Consider the following 27,416-nt stretch of genomic DNA (forward strand, 5'->3'; position numbering starts at 1 on the left):
AGTTGGAGACCACCTTTGCCTGTCACATCACTCTCTACTTTCCATCCAAAAAGAGGGGGGATCAGACGCAATAACGTTGTAAGAGTAGAAGTATAGAAGCAGAAATGTGAAGAACAACCATAGGAAGATATCAGTGAAACGTAAAGGGGGGGGGGGGGGGGGGTTGACGATTTAATACTTTACTTGTGGCCTAGATATCGTATTTTAAATTTGCGTACAATGTTTTGTGAAAGAAAGGGAGAAGATCCGGGTGGGTTTTGCAATGGTAACGTTCCCACTGGTTCCTCAGTGTAGCGGTTTCCCCCTTGAAGTGAGCCCAGTGCAGTGTCAATACAAATAGCCTGACGTCAGGACGGCAGCAGAAACACCAGCAGCAGCGGCAGCAGCAGAGCCTTTGCAATGTGAGAGTGGCAACGTCCGAGCGCCTCACCGCCCAGCATTGCAATAGAACACAGAGAGGAGAGGGGAGGGAGAAAAAGAAAAGGGAAGGACTCGAGGCAAATGTGCAATGGACAGAAACTTTCCCCTCTTTGACGACTCCGTGTTTCGCGAACTCGGACGCTTTGATTGCCGAGAGGGAAATCAATTCAGAGGACACGTAAACCAGCTCGTTCGGGAACCGAACCCGTCAACTGCGTGGATCGAAGTGACTTGCTCTGTACTGTAGTCTTTCTTGTTTTTTTTATTAACAAAAAAAATAAAAGTGTTGCACCTCGAGGATATTTGATCTTTTTTGCTATACTCTCCTCCGACCTCATATCGCAATGAGTTGGATGTGAAGGTTTGTGCAATATTTAATGTTTCTGCGTATCTACTACATACATTTATTTTTTTTTTTAAATAGGCATTAAGCCAGAATAGCAGCGGTTTCGCGGTTCGTTAACTCGAGTGCGGCTGACAAACCCTTGATGATCTGTCCGCGACCGTTTAAAAATAAAACCTTCGGAAAGTCAGCCCGTCAGTGAGGCGTTGCGCAGATTGACCTTTCCCTGGAGAAACAGAATTTAAACGCGCATCGCCTCTCTCCCGACACCATTAGCTCGGCTTTCGTTTCATTAAAAAAAAACCCTCCCAACTTCAACTTTTCTCCCGTGACGATTTAAGGACCAAAACAAAAATGAAAGGGGGGGGGGGGGGGGGGAAAGAGAACAGATTCTGAAAACCGCTTTCTTCATAGAAAGAATGCAGATACCACTCTGGTGTCGAAAAAGCTTTGCACGAAAATGGTGGTTTTCACTTAAAGTAAGCGTTTTATATATAAATAAACCAAAACCTTCCACCAACCAAAGGATAATCGTCGCGTTTTCTTTTTAACATTGCGTCAGCCGGGTGGAGTCTTACCAGATATTCTCCCCGCACCCTTCCCCGCCTCCTTCCTGACAATATATTTAATATATTTTCAGTTGCAGCAGTTATATTTATTGAAGTGAGCGTCTGCAGGTGGCTCGGGCACGCTCTCACAGTCAGGTTACGGCGGGAGGTTTGGGGGGAGGTGGTGGTGACGGTTGGGCGCGCGGCCAGTGGACGGTTGGCTGCGGCCCGGAGCGGAGGGGAGGGGGGGAAAGTTCACCGGCGCTCAGACTCGCTCTCGCGCTCCCTCCGAAGCCCCAAGCTCGCGACTTGCGGCAGACCCGACACCCCGCCCCACTCGTACGGGCTGGCTGAATGACATGACAAAAGACAGTCCGTCCGGCCAATGAGAGCGAGAGCGCGGGCGCCCGTGGGCCAATCGGCGCGCCGCCGGTGGGCGGGACGCCCCCCCCTCTCTCCAGTCAACGAGCAGGTCCAAAGAGGGGCGCCCCTCCCCGAATAATTCCCTCCCCTTTTCTGCTGAAAATAATTCACTCACTCGCTCACAATGTGTACACTGCATGTATATTTTGAGCAACATCATGACTCCGTGTTTTAGCTTTGATGTGAATGGCCTTGCAGCAGGCAGCTAAAGAGCTGTCAAAGCGAGCCGTCTGCGGGCAGGGGTGAGTCGCCGAAAGCCGTGTTTAAAATAAGGCATCGCCGACAGTTTAATTAACGTTTTTGCTCCGTTATTGACAAGAAGACCGGACTCGTAATTGAAGCCTGCAGCCGCCGTCTGTTAAACGTTGGGGCTGAGGCGAAAATCACGAGTGAGACGAGGGGATTGAGAATGTAGACTGGAGAGTTGGGGCAAATCCGGACGGTTCGGCAGGAACAAGCCTGTGGATTTGCAGAGTGCCCTGGTGCTACGGTTCAGTTGGTGTAAACCTGTCAACCAGCCCAGGGATTAACTGGGTCTTCTGCGAGGAAAAGGGGGGGGGAAACAGTGGTCCCTGCCGTAAAATCCTCCGGGGTACTGTTGGACAGGAGTGTTTATGTAACATTACACCGAGTTATTCAAACTTTTGAGCCGCAAAAGGAAGTAAAGTTGCATAATTTGAGAATATAGTGTTTAGTAAGCTTTTGTTTTTCGTGGTTTTGTCTTGGTGCACATCACCTTTTGCTATTAACCTCATAATTCTGTTTCGAGTCGGAGTGATGTACACATGTATTCGTGTTTAAATATTCTCCCTCTGTCATCGTCTACATTGCAAAATAATATTTGGCTTCACCAAGTTGTACACCAGCTGCATTTTTTTTTCATTTGCATTAAAAACATTCTAAATATCAGGAACGCCACTTCATTAATCTCACAATTATTCGTTTACAGCTCTTTCATTAACAGGCAACTCATACACGGCAACTTTCGATAGATTGTCCCGAGTTAATTACGCACTCTTGCCTCAAAGTCAACGTTATATAGAATGCTTACTGTCTGCAACGATTGATCAAAGTTTAATTCTTAAATACATTAGGATATAAGTATGCATTTAATTTGGATTTTCTTAATATGTTTGCAGTCGATTAACACAAATTGTAAATTTATTTTATGAATTATTATTCTTGCACAGATATGCTTTCTACCTGAAATGGAACAGAGTCTATTCTTTTTAAAATACAATTCAATTGTGTTGTAGGTGTGTTAAAGAAACAGCAATGGAAACCAAAGGATATATTGACTACCCTGAAGTAATGAATATTGGAAGACAGTGGAGTCTAAACAAATCGACCTTGAATGTTGGAAGAGATCAGAATGATACCTGTGACAATAAGACAATGACTGTCCTCAATGTTAGTTGCATACCTCCAGTTGTGAAGAATGGTGATGGAGAAAGGAGTCAGGAGGTCTCTCCAGTCCTTCAGCATCAGCCTCATTATCAAGTGCAACACCAAGATCAGCACCTTGGTTTTTTTGCTTCAGATCCAAAATGCACTCTAGGATCTGCTAAAGAACTCTCAAAAACTGTTGCTGAGTCTATGGGTTTGTATATGAATTCCGCAAAAGAAATGGGGGGTGAGTTTAACTACAATATGCAACCTGATCAAATGGAGGGAAGGTCTAGCAATATTACAGAAATTGGTGGACATGAACTGAACCTTCAGGAGGAAAAGGTTAATGCTATCGTATTACAGCGAGGGATGAGACGATGTTCCTCTTCCTCAAGCCCTGGAAGAAACAGTCAGGGTTCATGCATCTCTAGCCCTGTAAATTTTAATAATTTGGGGTCTTCAGTGTCAAGTCCTACTAATATTAACTCTTGTGTCCCTAGTCCTGCTAAAATAAATTACTTAGCTCTATCCAGTCCTGATACTGTTAGCAATCTGGGATCTTCCATCTCTAGCCCTGACAATATCAATAATTTAAGTGCTTCTACAACTAGCCTAAGTGATGTTCATTGTGCTATCTCCAGTCCTATTAAGATAAATAGTGTCAGCATATCTAGTCCTAGTAATATGAACAGTTTGGGCTCTTCTATCTCCAGTCCTGCCAATATCAGTAACCTGCATTCTTCAGTTTCCAGTCCCAATAACATGAGCTCTCCTCTTTCTACTCCTAGTAATCTTGCTTCTCCTCTTTCTGTATCTGCTAATAATAACATTTTGTCTAGCCCTAACAACAACAGCATGGCCTCTTCTGTCTCCAGCCCTGCTGTAAATAATCTGCGCTACTCTACTTCTAGCCCTGCTGCTGAACCAAGAATGATCCTCAATCCCAATCAGAACCCAAGAGCAGGAAATCAAAAACATGAGGAAATTAAAGTATTTAAGGATGAAAAAACAAAAGATGAATGCTTAGACCCAGGACCAATTAACAACGTCAATCCTACTCAGTTTATGAAAACTGAAGTAGACAGTGATTTTGGTGGGGCATGTTTTCTAAGTAGAGGGAGTTCAGACTTATCTAATTCAATGTTCTCAATGCCTCTAAAATGCGAGATGAATGAAACCACTTGTCTGAACTCAATGTATACTAGTCAAGTTTCAGATAATCCCTGTTCAGAAATTGCACATCAATTGATTGATGCAAAGGCAGGTTATGGAGACACCTTTGACCTTTATGGGGTTTTGGGGATCCCCACATCCTCCTCTAACTCTAGTTATGAACATGATACATTTTTGCAACCCAACCTGACAACAGTGATCAAACAGGAGCCAAATGATGAAGGGTACTGCCAAGCCAATTGTTCAGTTCCATCCACCATCATCGGTGTTAATTCAACTGGACAATCATTTCATTACCGAATTGGAGCCAGTGGCACAATTTCTGTGCCTTGCCCTTTTATGAGAGAACAGCGAAATCAGCTTTTGAATTTAATTACTCCTGTATGCACTGTTCTTGGATCTTGGAAGTCGCACCCTGTCACACCACAGAGTTCCATATCCCCGGGAAGAAATGATGGCTACCTACTGCAAGGATACATTCCTGAGAAAATGTCACGGTGAGTTCTTGAATCTCAATGTATTTTGTTCAATTAGTTCAAATTGGTGTTAATCTGTAATCTGGAAATAATGCTGCCATGTTGCTTATACCTTTAATTAGTCAGTTATGCAGGAAATGCCATGTATGTTATTTTATTACTTAAGGCAACTCATTTGTATTTTTGATGATGATATGTGCCAGTTTAGGCAGGATATGCCGATACCTGTGCAAAATTGCTGTATTAGAAAATTATAATTTAGAAATTCCACTTAGAAAAGTATAGCATGTAACTATTTTCCCCAATAGTTTTACATTCTTGCATTATTAGCTGTTTTGAATATTTTAAGCTACTATTATATCTTCTTGAGGCAAATGGAATCTTTTGCGACTCAACATTTTGCTTTGATAAATTTGAAAGGTTTTATGCAATGAGGTATTTTGACTTGTGTAGAACAAATCTCCATTTATGATATGCATGGCATTGGATAAATTTTTAAATGGTTATCAGATGGTATGAAATAATATATAGAAACTGAAAATTTGGCAGTAACATGATGATAAAAACTTGAAATGCTTTGTTGCAAAACAAATGAACTTCGAAAACTTCAGGTGAGGCATTTTCTTATAGATTCAGTCAGACGTAGCAACAAGTTGTAGTTTCTTCTTGTGTGTTTTCAGACTGCATGAATTGTTAAATGTTTTGAGGATGGTTGCAACATATGAGTGGAACATAGCTAAAACAATTTTAAAAACTATTCAGGTTCTTTTTAGGTATCCAATGGTAAATACGCTGAAGTATGTAATTCAATCTCAGCCTTCTGATTCCCATAGTTACTTAGGATTTATTTCATTGTTTATGTGTCAGAAGAGCCCGTTGATTAAACTGCAATCCGACAAATTCCTGCTGGTTAACTATTTCCTTATCATTTCCAGCTGCTACATGTCTCTACTTTGCAGGAAACATATATTTGAGGTAATCATCCAGATTTAAAATAAATAATTAAAAATACCTCAAATTAATTTCCATTTTAACATAAAAACAATATCATGGAAGTATATACAGTTATTTCTGTAATATACTTCCTCATATTTAGATATTACATGAGTTTCTAATTTATTATGTATGATAAACTCAATATCATGGTGTTTTAGCACGTTACTGGTTTATCATGATCTCTCCACTTCAATGAAACAATTGCATGTGTTACAGAATGGACAGCTTACCTTTCTGCCAATTCATCCACAATTAACAAGTACAGTAATGTTGAATTAATGTGCTGTTCAAATTCATTTTATGTGCTGACTCGTTTGACATAGGAGTTGATATACATCCTTGAAGATAGGCTGTTTGAATTAAGTTGCATTTCAAATTATAATTTTAAGATGTTTTACTGTTATTTTTATATATGTATATTCAGTTAATTCACAGAAAATATTTCCCTAAGCTCTAAATAGTCAATTCTACATAGGACTGTTTTTAAAACAAAATTGTATGTTTGTATTTGATAGTTTTTAATTTTGCAAGTGACTATAGAACCAAGCAATATTGATATATATTTGCCTCTGGTTCAAAATTACATCAGAAGTGCAAAGGATTCAAGAACTCTAAGTTCAGGAATCATGACCCTCGACAACGAAATAATATCAAATATTATCCTTTGAAAAGTTGCAATTTCACTTTTTAAAATTTTATGTTTATGTCAGTAATATTGCCAATGATGAAATATTTTGGCTTGTTGACTAGAAATTTGGGTGAAAACTTTGCTGAAAGTCTAGGATCATTGTTGATGAGTGCTGTTGTTTTAATTCAGTAATGCTTTGTAAATATCTTGGTTGTTTACAGTTCAGGGTCATAATGTTTATCAATAAATTCATTCATATTAATATATTTGGATAATTAGATTTTTTTTCTGTGACAGAGAACAGCTAAGGTGAACAGTAGCGTTCAGAAGTTCCCGGTTTTCTGATTGACAGAAATTAACATCAAGAATCACTGAGGGTAGTTGTAAATATTCAGTCTTGAACATTAAATTTAAATACCTCCGTATTCTGCTGCAAGTACAGCATTTTATAAATCTTGGGCTCCGCTTCTGAATTTCATAATCATGTCAGTTAATCAAGCAGCTCTTGTTTTAAGTGGTTTACATGTCTCATCATCAAACTTGTGAATAGTAATTTTCTGTACTTTATTTTAGTTTTAGATTTCAGGGAAAAATTCTGTTTGATAATAATTGTGCAGAACAGTGATGTATGGTGAGATTATTTTCTTTGCAACATTTCAGAAAGTAAGACATTTGCTACTCAACGCACAATTTTTTTTAGCAAAACCCGTAAAACCATTATAACAGAGGGAAATCATTTCTGGTAAAGCATCCAAAATATCCTTGGTTGACATGCTGCACTTTCATTTCTTACGTCTAATCTTGATTCATCACATTTTTAATGCTTCTATTATCGTTGTCAAATTTGTTTGCAGTTTATCCTGATCAAAGTATTCTTTAATTATTTTGGGTTGAATGACCTCCATGACAACAATGGGACAGGACCTGTTAGCACAACATGTAAAATGATAATTTCCATAGATATCTTGTCGCAAAAAGTTAATCATGATGCCAAGCAGTATACATTTTTGAACACAGCTGAATAATATATCATGAATAATGACAGTAGGTCCTACCTTCAGTTATTTTTTGAAATTTTATTCTCAGTGGCCTTGCCGTGATTCTCACATTCCATAAATTAATTAACAAAGATACTAAGGAAAGGGGTGGAAGTCAGTGTCACTTTGATTCCCCAGTCACAGTTTTAAACACACATTTCATATAGAGCAGACAAATACACATTAAGGATTCCCTGTACTTTAATTTAGCTTGTTTTTAGAAGAGTATTTTACTATTTTACAAATCAGCTGTCTTGTTGTCTTTAAATGCCAATTTGCAATAATCTGTTGGTTGTTTTGTATTGTTGAACTCATGTTTATAGGAAGTGAGCTGATACTGCCTGATGTTAGTTCACAGCTTAATCATGTTTCAGACAGAGGTAGGAAATAACGCCTAATAGTTTGCTGGCAGAGAAACTAAAATGTAGCTTGTTTTAGGTTCTGAAGATCTCGTGCGATATTTGTAGAAGTGTGCCTCAGTGGAAAACAGAGCAGAGGTGGGGAATCAGCCTTCAGATGAAGTAACAGTGCTGACACCTTTTGTTTTTTTAAACCTAGATTGAGTGAAAAGGGTGGGCTATCATGGTCAACCTATTTCTTGGATTTCTTTCCACTGGTTTTCTCAGTGAGTGAAAACTCAAGTGAATGCAATTTGTTTTGCTGAAAATTATATTTTATACTATTCTTATACAACTACTTAATACATTCCTTTCCTGTTTTACCAGAGGCGTTACCCTGCTGAAAATCAAATGAATGTCAAAGAACTATGTTAATTTTACAGCTAATGTCACAAACTATAATTGAAAGGATCATATATTGTAACTGAGTCATAGTGAACCTATTTATGGCAATATTGTTTTTGAGAAAAAATATTTAATAGTTCTAGCTTATTTGAATTTAATGAATTGATTAGAATTAGAACCTTTTTAAGTTAGCAAAAGTATTAATTTCACTATTTTGTAGTGTAGCTAGGCTTTATCTTGAAAATCTCTGAACTTAATGATTAAATTCATGAGGCTGTTTGTTTCTCAAGTAGACTCAATCATTGAGACACAACATGAAGTTGACTCCAACAAAAGAGAAGAGCTCTTGTGGCATAATGGTAATGTCCCTACCTCCAAGGTAAAAGGTTCAGTTTCAAGTCCCATCTGTCCTTGGTGGTGTGTAATATTTGAAACAGATTGATCTTTCTTTTTAAAAAAGTGAAGCGGGAGAAGCGATGAGCAACTGGTGCACAAAAGTTCAGTACAGTAGGATCAGTCTGGTTTTCCTACCCAACTGAGGGAGTCTGCACAACACACCAAGTAAAACTGAACGTTTTGTTTGTTTTCTTCTCCCACTTCGTTAACCAGCTATGAAAAACGTTCGAATTGGCAACTCATTCTATGTGGAAATGTGATAACCAGTTGCTGGATAACTTGACCTTTAGTTAAGGGAACGGAGGGAATAAATGGTAAAAATATATTCCTGCCCTTTTGCAACTGAATAATTTTAATATTAATGTTGAAAATATGAAAAATAATTGTGCAGTTTCCAGTACATGTATGCAATCAAATTTATAAAATAAAACTTGTGTTATTGCCCGGTGATCTCCTGAACGTTGTCATCTAGTTTAGTCTTGCTGCTTCAGTAAGATATATTACTAAATCTATGCCTGTGAAAGACTTTCTGCTGAATTTTGTATTTTTTTAAAAAAGTATTTTTCATTCTATCTCTGCACATTTCTTCTGCCTGTGCTAAATTATTATATTCTACATTTGATAATTTAGCTTTCAAAGTGTTAAAATGCCACAAGTGCTGAGGGTTGTAGTAAGTGCCACACATTTCATGGTTAATGATTGTGATTAAAAAGGGAGTGATGTAGATTTGATAATTAGTACTGTAGTTCATGAGCATTATTTCAGAGTAGATGCTGTTTAAATTATTAAGTGCTTCAGCTGGAGCAATGGATTAGATCTGTTGGCATTATAGTCCTGCCTAATTGCTTAAATTGTCACACTGACAGAATTTACATGCCAGCTCTCTGACATAAAACATTTTTGTAAGAGTGTTTATAAAGATATAGAAGTAAGTAAGTGTAGATTGACAAAGAATCAGATTAAGTTAAACGCTTGTATGTAGCAGGATTTTTTTTCTGGCTGGTAACACTGAAACTGCACCATTCACTTGGATTTTATAGCAGGTGTGTTACAATTTCAAATTTTATCTTTTAAAAGTAAAACTTGCATACATGTTTACATGTGAGTACAGTTCTATATATTGATTTCAGCACATCATTTATGGATTATAATTGATCTAATGGGACCAATTTATCTCTATTTAAATGCATTTGTTTTGAATGCCCAGGATTTAACATGGAGGTGGTGGCCCAGCTCTCTAGTTGGAAAGTCAGGGCGAACCTAGAAACCAAAACCAGATTTTATGGTTGTCAGGCGATTAGATTAGATTACTTATAGTGTGGAAACAGGCCCTTCAGCCCAACAAGTCCACACCGACCCTCCAAAGAGCAACCCACCCAGACCCATTCCCCTACATTTACTCCTTCACCTATCACTACGGGTGATTTAGCATGGCCAATTCACCTGACCTGCACATCTTTGGACTTGGGAGGAAACCGGAGCACCCGGAGGAAACCCACGCAGACACTGGGAGAATATGCAAACTCCACACAGACAGTTGTCCGAGGTGGGAATTGAACCCAGGTCTCTGGCGCTGTGAGGCAATAGTGCTAACCACTGTGTCACCGTGCTGCCATAGGTGTCTAAGGTTGCAGTTTCTGCTTTGTCAAATGGCTAACAAAATTTCTTTCCCAGAGCTGTCACTGGGAGCAGTGGTCACTGCTGGAACTGCAATCAGAAAACCAGCAAGGAGTATTCAGCAGCCAGAATACTGAGTATGTAGGGTGGTCACACCAAGCCCCAGTTGATGGTGGGACAGCAATCAAGAGGCTGGGATGGTGTCCCGGCTGACGTTGGTGCCCCTCATAAGACACAGGGTTTTCTATGCACCTATTGGCCTTACTAAGGGGTCTAGGTTCCATCCAGAGCTAGTAGTTGCAGGAGAAAGCCATTAAATGGCTACTTACAAGGCTCAATTGGCTCAATTGGCTCAAGGGTGAGCAGTTTATGTAATACTGCTGGTAAAATTCAGTAGAGGCAGGTAGGTGATAGACATAGCACTCCCACTTGAATTTACAACCCCCTGCCCCATCCCACCCTGTTTGTTAGCCTGCTCCTGGGTCCTGCTTTAGAATAATGATAGTTATCTGATGTATAGTAGAACACAGGTATTTTATACAGGTGCTTTACCGCTGGCAAATTCATGTGACCTCCTGGAGGTGAAACGTGTACTTTTGGTGCTGACTGATTTTGACAGATTTCAAGGGACAAAAATAGCTAGCATTTTCTGTTACGTCAACATGGAAAAGCTTTGCAAGCCAATTCACAAAAGGGTAATCATCAAAAATTGACTTTTTGTCAGGGAAGGAGATATTATGAGGGACAATGTAAAGCTTTGTTGAAGAGATGCATTTTAAGGAAATGGGGTGAAGCTTGATAGAGATGCAGTAAAATCTAGAAAGGGAGCTCCAGAGCAGAGAGCCTGGCCATCTGATGGCCAATTATGGTATGAAAGCAATGGAGGATGAAACAAGAAGCCAGAATTGTAGGAATTCCCTAAGGCAGGTCGGCTGGAAGTAGTCATAGAGGTAGAAACAGTGAGGCCATGAAAAGGTTTAAACACACAATTAGAATTTTAAAATTCTAATGTTTTGATCTGTGAATCCAAACTTTTGAAAAAATCATGTTATTCAGCAATATAAATTCCTCTACCCTATGAACATTTTAATTTTCAAGCTTTTATGTGTTGTTCAAATAATCTCAAAGGGGGAGTTTTTTTCAATTGTGGCTGTAAAGCAATAGGTCACTGTATGATTGTTATACCCATTGTGGGCCAAATATCAACTTTATAGGATTATTTACTGCTATTTGATTTAATATATTAAGATTTAGACATTAAACTTCAATTACTTATTGAGCTTCATTTGGTTTCCTTTAGGTATTTTTAATAAGCAATACTAATCATATTCAACTGGCTGCACTTGCAAAACCCAAAACATGAAATCTACTTTTAGACGTGATAATGTTATTGGGCAGCCTTGCTGAACAATCCAAAGTGAGCTAATAGCTGCACTATGAACCAATTTAAGATAATCAGTTGAGCTCTCAATGTGGGTCATTTACATTTGTTAGAAGCAACATACATTCTTATGCAGGACCCAATTATCTGCTAACAAAATGAATCATTGAACACTCTTTTTATGGATCTGCCTGGAGCTTAGGAGTCTGTAATTTTCTATTGCATTCTTCTATCAATCAAAGTCAACCTGCAACCAATCAGAATCCTTTGCTCCTGTAATATAAATTGCTGTATTTTTTTTTAAATTTGGCAATCTACTATATATGCTGTGAATGCAAGATGCAAAGCTTTGGCAACATGTCTCTCTTTACAGTAATATTTAGCTTGGAATAGGGTTAGAGGTGGGATGGCAAATTAGATTTGCATTTGGCATTGGACAGAATCACTTCCAGTCCAATTTCCCAATTGCTGCTAACCTTGAAACCTATTGGTGATTGTATATGTACTCTCAGTTCAGAGTAACTTTGCAATTTGTAATTTTTGGAGACAGCTTTTATATAATATCTTTAGAGTCAAGCATTTAAGTCTGAGAGGAAAATAATTTTTTTTGCAGGTCCTCTTGATAAAATTTTGATTCAGCATGTGTTCAAGCAGGAGAAGCAGGGTTACATATTGCTTTAATCCTTTTGAAACTTGATAATAACTCTTGCATTTCTGTGGGGAGGGGTGGCAAGAAGTCCAAGTTTTTTTTTGAAAGGGAAACCTTGAATTAGGAGACTTGCATTTGGAATACTTGAATTTACCTTCCAATCTTTAAACCTAAAATACTTGCAACAATAACCACTTTAGAAGTGTAATAGCATGTGCTTGCAAGCTCAGTTTTGCTCGGTTGATCTAACAATTGGATATTTTAGCATGGCCAATGACCTTAAAATAACTGTACAAATACTTTACTATTTATGTTGGTGTACAGTAGTCAGCTTGTTGGTAAATTATACAAAATTTCAAACTTAAAATTAAAGTTTTTTTCTCCCAAGTCCCTACCAGCCCTTTAAAAAATTTAAATGCTAAATATTCAAAACTCACAGGTGGACATGTTTAAATGGAAACTCACAAGGAGGGATTAGTTTTATCCATGGATTAATTTTGTCTAGGAGCGTATAACTATTCTGTGGCCAGAGCCAACTTCTAGCATGCTGCTTTTTAAACTGGCAAAAAAAATCTTGAAAACTTAATTTTTGTTCAGTGTAATTTGCCTCGGAAATTTCTTTTTTTTATGCACCAGTTTGAGTTAAATTAAGAATTTACACTGAAATTCACATGCAACCCAATGAAAAGTACAGGCTCACTGTGTTAAAGTTAAATAATAAACCAAACCAAAGACCATTAATCCATCAATTTTCATTGAAAATAATACAAATTAGTTCAAATTCTTTCCTTATCTTCCTATTCAGTCACTTTCTGCTCCCACATGTGTAGCTAATATCCTCCAATCTTGGCAACATCCTTTTTTTTTTCTCGATTAGATTTCCTACAGTATGGAAACAGGCCTTCAGCCCAACAAGTCCACACTGACCCTCCAAAGAGTAGCCTGCCAAGACCCATTCCCTTACTCTATATTTACCCCTGACTAATGCACCTATCAATATGAATAGTTTACCTAGCATGGCCAATTCACCTGACCTTGTGGAAAGAAACCGGACCATCCGGAGAAAACCCACAGACTCTGGGAGAATGTGCAAACTCCACACAGACATCTTTTCTGAACCATTTCAAGTTTCACAACATCCTTTGATAGGAAGGAAACCAGAACTGCATACAGTATTCCAAAAGTGGCCTAACCAATGTCCTGTATAGCTGCAATATGATCTCCCAACTCCTATACTCAATGGTCTGTCCAATAGAGGAAAGCATATCGAATGCTTTCTTCCCTATCTTAACTGCCTGTGACTCCACTTTCAAGGAAATATGAACCTGCACTCCAAAGTCTCTTTGTTCAGCAACACTCCTCAGGACCTTAACATTAAGTGTATAAGTTCTGTCTTGATTTGCCTTTCCAAAATGCAGTACCTCACACATATCTAAATTAAACTCCACTCGCCACTCCTCAGTCCATTGGCCCATCTGATTAAGATCCTGTTGTACTATGAAGTAACCTTCTTTGCTGTCCACTACACCTCCAATTTTGGTGTCCTCCACAAACTTACTAACTATACCTCTTATGTTCACATCCAAATCATTTGTATAAATGACAAAAAGCACTGGACCCAGCACCAATCCTTGTGGCACACCACTGGTCATAGGTCTTCAGTCTGAAAAGCAACCCTCCATCACCACCTTCTGTCTTCTACCTTCAAGCCAGTTCTGTATCCAAATGGCTAGTTTTCCCTGTATTCCATGAGATCTAACCTTGCTAACCAGTCTGCCATGAGGAACCTTTATTTTAAAGGGGACCTAAAGGGCAATTTTTCACGCAGAGGGTGGTGTATGCATGGAATGAGCTGCCACAGGAAGTGGTAGAGGCTGGTACAATTACGTTTAAAAGGCATCTGGATGGATACATGAATAGGTAAGGTTTAGAGGGATATGGGCCAAGTGCTGGCAAATGGGACTAGATTAGGTTAGGTTATCTAGTCGGCATGGACGAGTTGGACTGAAGAGTCTGTTTCCATGCTGTACATCTCTATGACTGATTCAAATGAGAATCTACTCCTATGTCTTTGTTAGTGGTTCTTTGTGTTGGCTCAAAAGAAGAGCAGGAGTTTTCCTGATTACATTTTCAATATTTCAACACTACCAAAAGTATCAGATGTACTGATCATTTAATTCATTGGTTGTGTAAGGTGGGTGTCATGTTTGCCTGTGGAGTGATTATTTGACTGTGGAGTGATTTTAGTCATTTTAAGAATATGCAAACTATCCATAAATACAAGTTCTTTCTTCTTTCTTCTTAAACCTTTCCCCATTGTTTTAATTTAATTAGCGATTGAATCGGATCTCAGGTATGTTATGCAATGATTAGTTATCTAAAAAGTGTTCAGTTTATTGCTCTACTTAACAATCGATAAATGAATTGGTTGCAGAGGTGAATACATTGAAAGAAATCATGTAGATATCAGTGCTTGGAGGGGGAAAGGCTACCCTTGATAAGTGATGAAACCCAAGGATACCATCCAGCTGTGCTTTCTGCATGTGCCAGTGTACCTTTAACTGCACAGTCCAAAGCTGAAAACTCTATCACCTAGAAGGACAAGAGCAGCAGGCATGTGGAGCAGCATCACCTGAAAGTTCCCTTCCAAATAATAAATTGCCATTTCTCCACTAGTTGGTCACTGTGCACGAAGTACTGTATATCACACTGCAGCAGTGAAGGAGAGTGGCTCAATACTACTTTTTCAAGGGTAGTTAAGGATAGAAAATAAATGCTGACCTAGCCAGTGATGCTAACAGCCCAAGAAGAAATGAATAAAAGGACAGTGAACCAAATGGGATACAGAGGTAATTACCAAACTCTGCAATAACCATTGTTATCGTGAAGGATTAGAGGTGACAAGTACAACATTGGCTTTTTTCTTAGATATCCAAGTAACTCCTAGTTTCCTGGGACTTGTGAGCATCAGACAGGCATAGTAGCACAACTTAATTGAACTTCGTAAATAACCTATGAAGATTATCCCTTGAGAATATAAGTGTTTACAATCAGGGATTGTTGATTAATCTAGAGAGGGATTTTCCATTTAAACTGTGTGTAATGTAAGTTCAGGGTTTTAAGAGTTCATTCTCAAAGCAGTAGCAAGCTTTTTTTATTTAGAAAAAAGGCCTCAAACATCCAGCAGATCAAGTTGCATTTGGAGAGGGTACAGATAGGTTGACATTTCAGATGCACATCTTTAATCGGAACTGAGAGACATTGCAAGCTAATAGCATTTAAAAAGAATAGAAAAAGAAGAGAAAATCCTTACAAAATCTTTTTTCTTTCACATGATGTGATCATCACAGGCTAGGATAGCATTTATTGCTCATCCCTAATTGCCTAAAGGGCAGTTAAGCATCAATCACGTTGCAGGGGGTCTGGAGTCTAAGGTCAGATCAGTAGTTTCCTTCCCCAAAGGACACTGATGAACAAGATTTTTTTTTCACAAAAATAGATGTGGTCATCATTAGACTCTTAATTCCAGCCTTTCATTGAATTCCAGGATCCTGGGACATTACATGCATTGCTGGATGAACAGTCTAGAGATAATATTAGTACAGAGGAACCTCAATTATCCGTAGGACATGAGCAGGCAGTATTTCGTTTGGTTAATCAAATGCCGGATAACATTGTTAGCCAAGCATCGGGACCTTGTCCGGATATTCCGAAATTCGGTTAATAGCATGCCAAATAATCGAGGTTTCTATGTACATATAAAAAGGTTAGAACAGGCAGTGAAAGCAGCTGTCAGTCATTATAAGAGGAGATTATAATGTAAGGCTGAATTTTACCAAAAATTAGCTAAATGTCAGTTTCAAAGAGTTTAAGGGAGGGTTCTTCTCTATAAGCTTGCTGCATCTGTAGAGGGAACAGACAAGTTGACATTTGAGGTGCACACCTTTTATCAGACACAATATTACAGGTGAATCATATTTAAATGGAACCAGAAAAAGGAGGGAAAAATACATAGAAGAAAAAGCGTAAGGATAGAATGACCAGTAAAAACTTAAATTGAAAGCTGTAAACTGTTAAATAATAGTAGAAACGATAATAAGCGAAGATAATTAGTACAAACAAAGCTGAATTATACTGAACAGCAGTTAATTTTCAATTTTGAGGAGTTTCATGGAGGATTTCTCTCCGAGCTCTAATGCATTATTTTGCACAATTCTCTGCTGCTAACTTCAGTTTGTATGCACCGTACCTATACGGTGCTGCACTTGTGCTATTATGTGCTCACCAGTGGCACATATACTTCTCATTGCCGGGACCTTTTGAGATTTTTGCTGCTGTCACCATTTTTAAAGAATGGTCAGTTGTTGCCAGCGATGAATAGCCCTTTGCAATATACATAGTGGGAGGGAAACAAAAAATAACAGCTTCTGAGTGCACACAACTGGTACTGGTGATTCTTTAATGGAAATAGAAGCTCGTATTTGGAAATGAATTGCTACTTTACATCACCATCTGTCTAATTTGAATATCATTGTAAATGCAGTTTAGGAATTAAGCTACTCAGGCTACCTGTCCTTAGCACGATGTTATCTTAGAATCCTGTCTAAGGGAGTGCTATTCTTTTCCTAATGCCCAAAATAGCATAATATCTTGTCATTTTTCAATTTGGGAGAATAATTTGTTGGAAAACCTTCAAATAGTTGAAAACATTAACTGTTAATAAACAACAACAAAAGTAAAGATAAAACAAGCAAAACAAAAGCTGCTTTTTCCTCTGGGACTAAACAGGGCCTAGTTGCCTCTCAAGCAACAGCAAACTTGCAGCTGACGAATGATTACTTCAACCAACTAACGTCTATTGAAGTGGGTGTCACTTGAGAGTTATCTGATTTGTTGTGTGAGATGCTCCTCTGCTGTATCATACTTAAGATGATGTTTCTTCTGCTCAATGTCCTCACCTTCCTCCTCTGAAGACTGCAGCTACTCTCCCACCTCTTCAGCATCCATTACATTCTTCCTTTGCCTGATCCAGTTGTTCAGGGCAGAGCATGCAAAAATTGTGTAGCATAGTCTGTCTGCCCCAAATTGATTCAGAGATAAGATCCTAATGTTCTGAGGGCTTTCATCTGCTCTACAATGGTTCTGGGGGAAGAATGGGTTGCATTACATCTATGCTTAGCTTCAGCCAGCTGCATGTATAATAAAATTATAGGCCTTCAGCATGGCAGCTCTCATGGTATTGATGATCACAGATCACTTGTTCATTGGTAGAGTGAAATCCTTTTCTTATGATGAAGGCAGCTATGCTATGATATGGCACTCTTTTTAATGCAACATGTGTACAGTCTAATGTGCCTTGCATCTGGGAGAAGTCACCAATGTTAGCAAAGCCCACTGCTCAGGCTATTACACTGACTTCATTGATCTTCAAGGATTCCAATGTGGTATTATCACAAGACTATTAATCCAGAGACCTGATCATGTTCTGGGCACCTGGATTTGAATCCCACTGTGGCAAGTGGTGGAATTTGAATTCAACAAAACTTCAGAAATAAGAATCTAATGATGACCATGGAATCATTGCTGATTGTCAGGAAAAACCCAACTGGTTCACTAAACAAAAAAGAACCAAAGAACAGTAGATGCTGGAAATCAGAAGCTGAAAATAGAATTCTTCAGAAAACTCACTGGATCCACAATGTCAACCCAGCTTTCTCTCTGTTGATGCTGCCAGACCTGCTGAGTTTTTTCCAACTATTTCTGTTTTGTTCTATCTGACAAAAGCCCTATAGGGAAGCAAATCTGCCATCTTTATCTGATCTGGCCTACATGTGACTGTAGATCCAGAAAAATATGCTTTACTCAACTGCCCTCTGGGCAATAAGGGATGGGCAGTAAATACCGACCCAGCTAGTGATGCCTACATCCCACATCCCATGAATGTTTTTTGACATTATCCTGCGATAGCAATATACCTTACTCATCTGGAGGAAATGACATGGAAGACAATAGACTCTGACCCTCTTGTATCTTCTCCGTTTCCTGAGGGGATCTTCTGCTATACCTCCTTCATATGAACACTTTTTGGCAGCAATTGGATGTTCTTTCTGATCCTGGGCTTGCTGGCACATTCATTCCTCCTCAATTTCTCAGCAATAATGAGAACCTTATTCTCTTGATCTTGCCATGTTTTTCCAACTAATTTGCTATTGCCTACAGGGGTATCAGGGGCTGGGAGAACTCCACTCGTAGTGAGAGAAATTTAAAGAAATTAAAAAATTTAGGAAAGACTAGGATTTTATGACAGATCATAAAGACAATGGTGGCAAATATAAATAGAAAGAGAAAAGCTCCCAAAATAGAGCAAACTCCCAACAATCCAGTGATCCAAGGCAAGGAAATCAGAAAGAACCTGAAATAGTAAAATTCTATCTGTGTAAACTTAACTTCATTTAAAGAGGTCGGCAGTTGCTATGCTGTCATACATCCACGTTTGAATAGCTTAGGAGCCTTTTTTCTTTGACTCAAAATAACTTATTGAGTGAGATACTAGTGAGTTAATGAAACAATCCAACGAAGAGGCAGACATCCAGCAGAGGAGAAATTAGGACATATTTTAAGTTGAAGTTGGGAGTTGTTAGTATTCATTTGAATAACAAATAAGTTTTCTAACAATACAGTGGTTTCAAAGATAAATATAAAATATATTATAAAATGCAAAATAAATATTGGCCCAGTACATGCATGTGTTATCAAATCTATATATATTGTTTTATTCTTGTACAACTGACTTACGAGGCTTAGACTGTTAATTGTAATTGACATTCATAAATGGGTAGCATGGTGGCTCAGTGGTCAGGTTCGATTCCTGCAATGGGTCACTGTCTGTGTGAAGTTTGCACGTTCCCCCGAATCTGTGGATTTCCTGTGGGCTCCAGTTTCCTTCCACAGGAAGGTTAGGTAGACTGACCATGTTAAATTGCCTGTAGTGTCCAGGGATGTGCAGGCTGGGTGGGTTAGCTATCGTGGATGCAAGGTTATGGGGAGTGGGTGGAGAGGTTTGGAGGATCAGTGCAGACTCGACGGGCTGAACAGACTCTTTCCACACTGTAGACATTCTATAATGTTTATGCCACAGAGGTTTCAAGCAATGACCACCTGCAATGACCATCTCCCCATGATATTAAGTGGCAAAACTATTGTTGAGTTCCTCTGTCATCAGTTTCATGGAGCAGCCACCACAGCTCAGAGTCTAAATAAGCCAAAAACCTAGCTACCTGTGTTCATCTAAATCTGAGATCTGTCATAAATTGTGCAGTGATCACTCTTGACTCCCCAGAGACAATCTATTATCTACAAGGCAGAAATCAGGAGCATGATGGAATGTTCCTCATGTGCCTGGATGAATGTTGTTACAACAACACTCCAGAAGATGGACAACATCCAGAACAGTAACTTGATGAACACACTGCCACTATATTAAAAATTGATTCCCTCCACCACCCGCCTACTGTGGTTGCAGTGTTTTCCATTCAAAATGCACTGCAGTAAGTCACTGACACTTCTTTGACAGTGCTTTCCAAACCTGTGAAGTCTATCACTTAGAACTAATGCAGCAGTGTATGCATAGATCACGATGAATTCCTGCAGCGTTGTGATTTGCTGTCTCTTCATTGCCACTGGTTCAAAAACCTAGAACCCTTCCCAGCAACACTACGTTGCATGTACCAACACCACATGGACTGTTGAAGAATATGGCGAAAGTGAGGACTGCAACTGCTGGCAATCAGAGTTGAGAGTGTGACACTGGAAAAACACAGCAGGTCAGGCAGCATCCGAGGAGCAGGAAAATCGACGTTTTGGTCATAAACCCTTCAGCAATTCCTGATGAAGGGCTTATGCCCGGAACGTCAATTCTCCTGCTCCTTGGATGCTGCTTGACCTACTGTGCTTTTCCAGCACCATGCTATTAATTGTTGAAGAATGTGGCTCAGTACCACCATCTCAAGGGCAATTAGGGATGATCCTACATCCTGCAAATGAAAAAAAAGTAATGTCCAAGAAAGGTAAGATACCATCTCTGCTAGTTATATTTGATTTGGATATGCCAATGTTGGACTGGGGTGTACAACATTAAAAATCACACAACACCAGGTTATAATCCAACAGGTTTCTTTGGAAGTACTAGCTTTCAGAGCACTGCTCCTTCATCAAGTGGTTGTGGAGTATAAGATTGTAAGACACAGAATTTATCGCGAAAGTTTACAGTGTGATGGAACTGAAATTGAAAAAGACCTCGATTGTTTAAGTCTCTTATCTTTCTGAATGACCATGTTGGTTTCAGTTCTTTCATATGTCAATCCCAGAACTTTTTTAGTTACACTCTCAAGTGAACTTTACCAATAGGTGCCATGTCGGCCCAGATAATACATTGAAGGTGTGAGCTGTCCTGTGTGAGACAGCCTGATCATTGGCACACAGACTGATTCTAATCTAAAAAAGGGATTTACAGCATCTTACATGGATTCATGAGGTTTTTGAGCAAAATGAAACATGACACCATGACAACAATCAACAAACAAAAAACATGGGAAACACTTAGATTGTATGATTTGGATGTGATGTGCCTGGAGTTATCTTTCATTCCAACGAAAGGCCACTGAAGCTAGAAAACATCAAGGAAGACACCCCAGCCCCAAACAATTGCCAGCTGCTGCAGTGCATCACCAGTCCCTACAAATATTAGTGAAGCTCTTAAAATATCCTTTTAGGAATTGTGAAATCATGAGCTCAAGATCCTAAGAAGAGGGACAGTAAATTCAGAAACTTAGGTCAGCAGAATCTATCTGATGTTCCAATTTCTGTCATCTCCTACTGTCCATCCCTGCTGACGTTTTACTCCGCTCAGGGCTAAAGAAGTGAACTAGGTCAACCATGCACAGTTCCAGTGAGAGCCCTACAGAAGAAGAATATCAAACAAAATAGCTAGTTGTTAATAGAGATGCAGGATTTCTTGCTGGACCCTGCATTAGGCAGTGAATTTAAAAATATTTTAAAAACACTTGGGTCATACATAAGATAAAGCATAACTGAAGGGTTAAGTTAACATCCCAAACCAGCAATTGCTATAAAATGATCAGAGGGCATGACTATATCAAGCTGGCAATCTGTTTTTTACAGAATCTTTAAATGGTATTTGATTTGCAAGTTTGGGAGAAGACTGTCTCTATTAACTTTAGCAAAATTCTGAATGCATTCAAAGGTCCTCAATTCATTGTTTGCATGGAAAAAGCAAATACTGTACCTTTCTTTCATTATGGAATTCAGTAGAAGAAGCAAATACAAATTTTGCACCTTCTCTTGGCTGATATTTCACTGCATTAGTTTCTTGATGCACTTACTGTCGTTGAGATGTTAAAACAAGACCCTGGTCTGCGTGTTGAATGAATAAAAAAGATTCCATAGTGCTGTTTGGAGAATAGTTCACCCTTTCGATGTCTTGTCTAGCAATGTTCTCCGATCCAGGATCACCAAAAAGAGCTTATTATGCATCACCTTTGCTTTCACATTGCAATCTCATTGCCTGTCATGATTGCCTGTAATTCATCCTTAAAGTGTGACTCATTGGCTTTGTATACTTCTCGGACATCCTGAGGAAATTTAATTTCTGTTTTCCCTTGCCCTTCACCATTGTGTTATATTACAGAACTTATTGCAAGTAATTGGTTAATATATAATATGTAGATTGTTGTGTAGTTAGATTTCCCAAATATTTAGCTGTAACCATATAGCATGTGTTCAACATGATCTGCAACAACTCATCATCACTGTCTTTTACAAAATCATGTAACAACTGTTGGACCTTTCTCATCAGCCGAGAACATTAAGAAATTGTGGGTGCAGTCTGCCGAAATGTTCTGCCCATTCAAATGCACATTAGTGATTACCTAATGTTCTCTCTCAGCAAGGTTAGCTGTGCAATGTGTTTGCAACTTTTGTAAAAATGACCTTTACATACTCATGCCTCATTTGACAATTATTTCCGGTTGAAAGTCATTTGGACACCTGCTTCCAGCCTCTTTATAGTGTCTGTGCGCTATATGTCACTAGGAAGTTAATTATATTGAAGTTAATGAAATATTCTTTTCCCTCTTGCATAAAAGAATTCCTCTTTATGAAATTGTAACAAAATCCTAAATAGGATATGGTATGTAATCATTATATTGCTGAAATAGTCATCTACAGATCTGGGCTAATGCTGTAGAGAATTGAGAGTTTAAAGGATTCTAACCTGTAGACTGTAATTAGTAAAAGTAGGAGACGGCATCTCTTCCATGATAATCCTGAACACCGGTACCCTGCAAGGCTGTGTACCCCTAATGTACTCTTTATACACTCTCAAATGCATGGCCAAATTCCAGTCCAAATCCATTTACAAGTTTGCTGACGACATCACCATTGTAAGTTGGAGCTGAAACAATGATGAGAGAGTGTGCAGGAAAGAAATTGAGTGCTTAGCGGCATGGTGTAAAGATAACAATTTCTCCCTCAACGTCAGCAAAATGAAGGAACTGGTCATAAATTTCAGGAAGCAGAGTGGAGGGCATACCCCTCTCTGCATCAATGGTATTGAGGTGGAGATTGTCAAGAGTGTCAGGTTCCTGGGAGTTATGATCACCAACAATCTGTCCTGGTTCACCCATGTTGATGTGATGGTCAAGAAAGCACAACAATGCCTATACTTTCTCAGGAGTCTAAGGAAATTCAGAATGCCCAAAAAGATTCTGATCAATTTTTACAGATGCACCATAGAAAGCATCCTATTTAGAAGCATCACTTGGTATGCAACTGGTCTTCCCAAGACTGCAAAAAACTATAGAGAGTCGTGAACACGTCTCAGTCCATCATGTAAAGCAGTCTTCCATCTATTGACTTCGTCTGTTCTTCCAGCTGCCTCAGGAAAGGAACCAACATAATCAAAGACCCACCCCAGTTATAATATCTTTCACCCTCATCCATCAGGTAGAAGATATAAAAAGTTTGAATACACATACGAACAGATTCAAGAACAGCTTCTTCCCCAATGTTATCAGACTTTTGCACGGATCTCTCAAATGTTAATGTCAATCTCTCCTCGCGCTCTCCTCGCGCTGCATCTTCTCTGTGGCAGTATCACTGTATTCTGCACTCCAGCTACTGATTCACTTTAGATGGTGTGATGTGCCTGTAGAGCACGCACAATAACACGATTTGCTGTATTTCGGTACATTTGACAACAAAAAATCAAAACAAACACAGCAGCTGGAGAGCTCAAACTCTATTAAATAAATAAATCAAAATTTAAAAATCTACTGTCATTTTGGTGACTGAGAAACTGTAGCAAAAACCCCCAGTCCACTAATAACTGTTAAGGAAAAATAATCTGCCATCATTATGTGATCTGACTGTGATTGCAGACTCTTAGCAATGTGGTTGACTTATAAATGCTCTCTGAAATAGCTTTGCAACCGAAGCACTTGTATCCCAAGCATAATTAGGACCATAAATGGTGGCCTAGCTTATGACATCATATCCTAACAAGGATATGGAGTGTATAGAAAAAACTTCCCCAGTGGAAGAATTCAACTGCTTTAGTGTCCATGCAGTATTATATCTGAAATGTGTTGGGCTGCCCCGTTATCTCCCATATTTCCTTTTGCTCACTGAAGGTAACAGATTGTTATATATGACAGCGATTTTTGAAACTCTCAGATTTATCACATAGTTTGGCAGGAAGAGCCGGCTTAATTATCACTGCACTAAGAGATTTATTCCGGAGATTGTAATGGCTCAGACTTCAATGGCTGGAATCACAGAAAAACTGTCAACTCCCTCCTAGGAGAAAGTGAGGACTGCGGATTGAAAAGATCAGAGTCGGCAGCTTCTGAGGAGCAGGTGAATCGACGTTTTGGGCATAAAACCTTCATCATGCTGTCTGACCTGTTGTGCTTTTCCAGCATCGCACTCTTGACTCTGTCAACTCTCTCCCTTTATTCCGACTGCAACTTTGGGTGACTGAACATATTTGCTGAGGTCTTTTCAGAAAGAAATCAATGATTTGATATGAGCAACAATTTTTAATGAATTAATATTCATTAGTCAATATTAGTTAAAAGAAACAGTGATAAATGTACCTTGTTAATGATTTGTAGCTGAGGTTTTAAAGTGTACTCAATCAGAAAGACTATTTAACAATCTCATGAACTCTGAAAAACATTTCTTATATTCGTGAAGTAACACTTGTTATCATTCCATATTAAAAATATGATTTTTTTAAATTAGAAAGATTAAAAAATGTATGACATTTCAGCTTCTAACTTAATACCTTCTGCACATTCTAAATTTTAATTTACAGTCTTCAAGATTATTGAGAAATGACAAAAATCAGTGTGTTTTACTTGCTATTTTGCTGGCTGTGGAATTCTTTAATCTTTTTGGCTGTTTGATCTGTACAGTGACATCACTGTTGCTAAATGCTAGACATTCCTCAACTTGGCACTAGATTCAAATTAAAATAGGGAAAGATAAATTCACAACACAGCGACCACAGTGTCTTTATAGGCAGCTTTGTTTGAGATCAGCAGTGAATTGCTGGTGCATAACTAATACTAAAATGTTATATTGGCATCTAATACAAAATTATCTCATTCTAAATTACCATAATTGCTGACAAATGGGGTTTAGATAATGTTAGGTAAAAGAGGAATGAACAGAACAGCTATTGCAAAATAACAAGTAAATGTATATAAATCAGCTAACTCCTAGAATTACTGCTAATAAACTGAAATTACAGTAGCATAGGATCATTCTTCTTCCACAACAATGTACGTCCCTATATACTATTGTGTGGCAGTGGTGATGAACTGTGGATGGCAGCCAGTGGAGAAGTTTTGTTGTAATGCTATTCTGAATGAATTAAGTAGGAGTCTTGTTTATTTGTACTTGTGGTATAAGCTTCATGGCAAGGCCAGCATTAATTGCCCATTGGTAACTGCCCTTAGCAGTTGGTGTTGATGTGTTTTCTTTGAGGTATATGTACAAGAACTGTGCTGTTCAGGAGCAAATTCCAGTACTAATCCAGCGACAAGGAATGATGGCAGTATAAGATTAGATTACTTACAGTTTGGAAACAGGCCCTTCGGCCCAACAAGTCCACACAGACCCGCTGAAGCCATTCCCCTACATTTACCCCTGCACCTAACACTATGGGCAATTTAGCATGGCCAATTCACCTAACCTGCACATTTTTTGGACTGTGGGAGTAAACCGGAGCACCCAGAGGAAACCCACGCAGACACTGGGAGAATGTGCAAACTCCACACAGTCAGTCGCCTGAGGCGGGAATTGAACCCGGGTCTCTGTGAGGCAGCAGTGCTAACCACTGTGCCACCGTGCCACCCAGTATATTTGCTTGTCAGATGTTAACTTACTTGGAGACAAACTTGTCAGTAGTTGGGTTCTTCTGCATTCTTATTCTTCAAGGTGATCAAGGCCATGGGTTTGCAACGGGTTCCCAAAGAATACTCTTGAGACTTAAAGCACTGCATCTTATACATGCAGCAATTTTGTGCCTGTGGTGAAATGAACGATTATGTAAGATAGTGGATCGGGTGTGGCTCAGGTGGGCTTTTCTTTTGGATGTTGTCGAGCTTACTGAGCTGCACTTATCCAGGCAAACAAAGTATTCCATCACCCTGCTGACTTGTGTATTGTAGGTGAGGGACTGACTCTGGTAATTGGGAGGTAAGTTACATGCTACAGAAATCCCAGCCTACGTCCTGCTTTCATATGGCTGGCCCACTACAATTCTGGTTCCTGGGGAAATGGTAAATGAAGATAACCAAATTTACCAATGAAACTACAAAAAAATTAACAAGAAAATTTCACAGGTTTTGCAACTTATTCTTTAACATGAATCTGGAGCAGCATAAATTTCACATAAATTAACTGGCAAATGATGCTTCAGATTACAGTTAGTACTGCAAAGCTATGTCTTATGTAACCACAAGCATCATTCCTGACACAAAAGTAGCAGCAGGTACTTATACAATTGTATGATATAATGTTCTTTATTCATGTAGGGTAAGTCAGGAGACTTCCCCAACAACAGCTTCCACCTTTGAATTTCAAGGATATGATTGTGATCAGCAGGACACTCTTAAACCCTTGGGCCAGGGCAGTCTTGATGGTGTAACTTTTCAGTGTTCCTTTTTAATCATTGGATGTTGTGAAAGTTGAAAGTGTTCGGAATATATTTACAAGGATGTTGCCAGGTTAGGAGGATTTGAGCTATAGGGAGAGGCTAAATAGGCTGGGGCTGTTTTCCCTGGAGAATTGGAGGCTGAGGGGTATGGATATGATAAATAGACAAAATTGTTTCCCTGGGGTGGGGGAGTCCAGAGATAGAGGGCATAGGTTTAGGGTGAGGGGGGAGAAATTTAAAAGGGATGTAAGGGGCAACTTTTTCACACAGACGCTGGTACATGAATGGAATGAGCTGCTGGAGGAAGTGGTGGAGGCTGCTACAATTATAACACTTAAAAGACATCTGGATGGGTATATGAATAATGGGGGATAGGCCAAGTACTGGCAAATGGAACTAGATTAGGTTAGGATATCTGGTCGGCATGGATGGGTTGGACTGAAGGGTTTATTTCTGTGCTGTACAGCTCTATGATTCTATGACTCTGTGACTAATAACATGCCAGCTCACAGTTTGGACACTTCTGGGAAAGCACTTAGTCCTTCAGCATTGCCAAGTTATTCAGACAGATTTCCAGGTTTTTGACTTTGGAGTGAGCTTACATCATGCCTCCAAGAGCCCTACCTCTTTTTCTTGTTTGTGAATCAAAACAAAAATGAGCAAATTCAAAGGATGTAGCAATAAACAATTTTAGTCTTCATTAAGTGTACAATGTTAATGACATTTGGTCAGCAGAATGGTCTTTTGGAAACTTGGTGAATTGAGAAAAAAAGCAGCAGGAAATGTAAATACATTTCACTGTGAACTTTGAAAAGTACTTCAGGAAAAATAAATCATCCCAATATTATGTTGGTCATAGATTAGTTGTTTGTTATCTGTTGCAAGAAATAGATGTTGGCAGGTTTATTTTACGATAATTATCAGAAAATGTATCCATACCATGTGAAACCTGCTG

At 38.9% G+C, this 27,416-nt stretch overlaps 1 protein-coding gene across 2 annotated transcripts in view; it reads left to right on the top strand.

Moving 5' to 3' along the window:
• Positions 1-213: 213 nt before the first annotated feature.
• Positions 214-27,416, top strand: part of nr3c2 (nuclear receptor subfamily 3, group C, member 2) — a 327,259-nt gene continuing 300,056 nt past the window's right edge. Inside the window, exons 1-2 of one of the 2 annotated variants that reach the window (XM_043699476.2) lie at positions 214-781; positions 2,991-4,793. In XM_043699476.2, the coding sequence (XP_043555411.1) occupies positions 3,010-4,793 (1,784 nt within the window). In that variant the 5' untranslated portion in view covers positions 214-781; positions 2,991-3,009. Of the gene's footprint in view, positions 782-1,617; positions 1,977-2,990; positions 4,794-27,416 lie in introns of those variants that run through there. The other variant, XM_043699456.2, reaches the window with a different exon arrangement.

Source organism: Chiloscyllium plagiosum, unplaced genomic scaffold, assembly GCF_037043375.1.
Source record: "Chiloscyllium plagiosum isolate Xiang-an unplaced genomic scaffold, Cpla_swu_hap1 HiC_scaffold_1, whole genome shotgun sequence".
In the NCBI taxonomy this organism is placed as follows: domain Eukaryota; kingdom Metazoa; phylum Chordata; class Chondrichthyes; order Orectolobiformes; family Hemiscylliidae; genus Chiloscyllium; species Chiloscyllium plagiosum.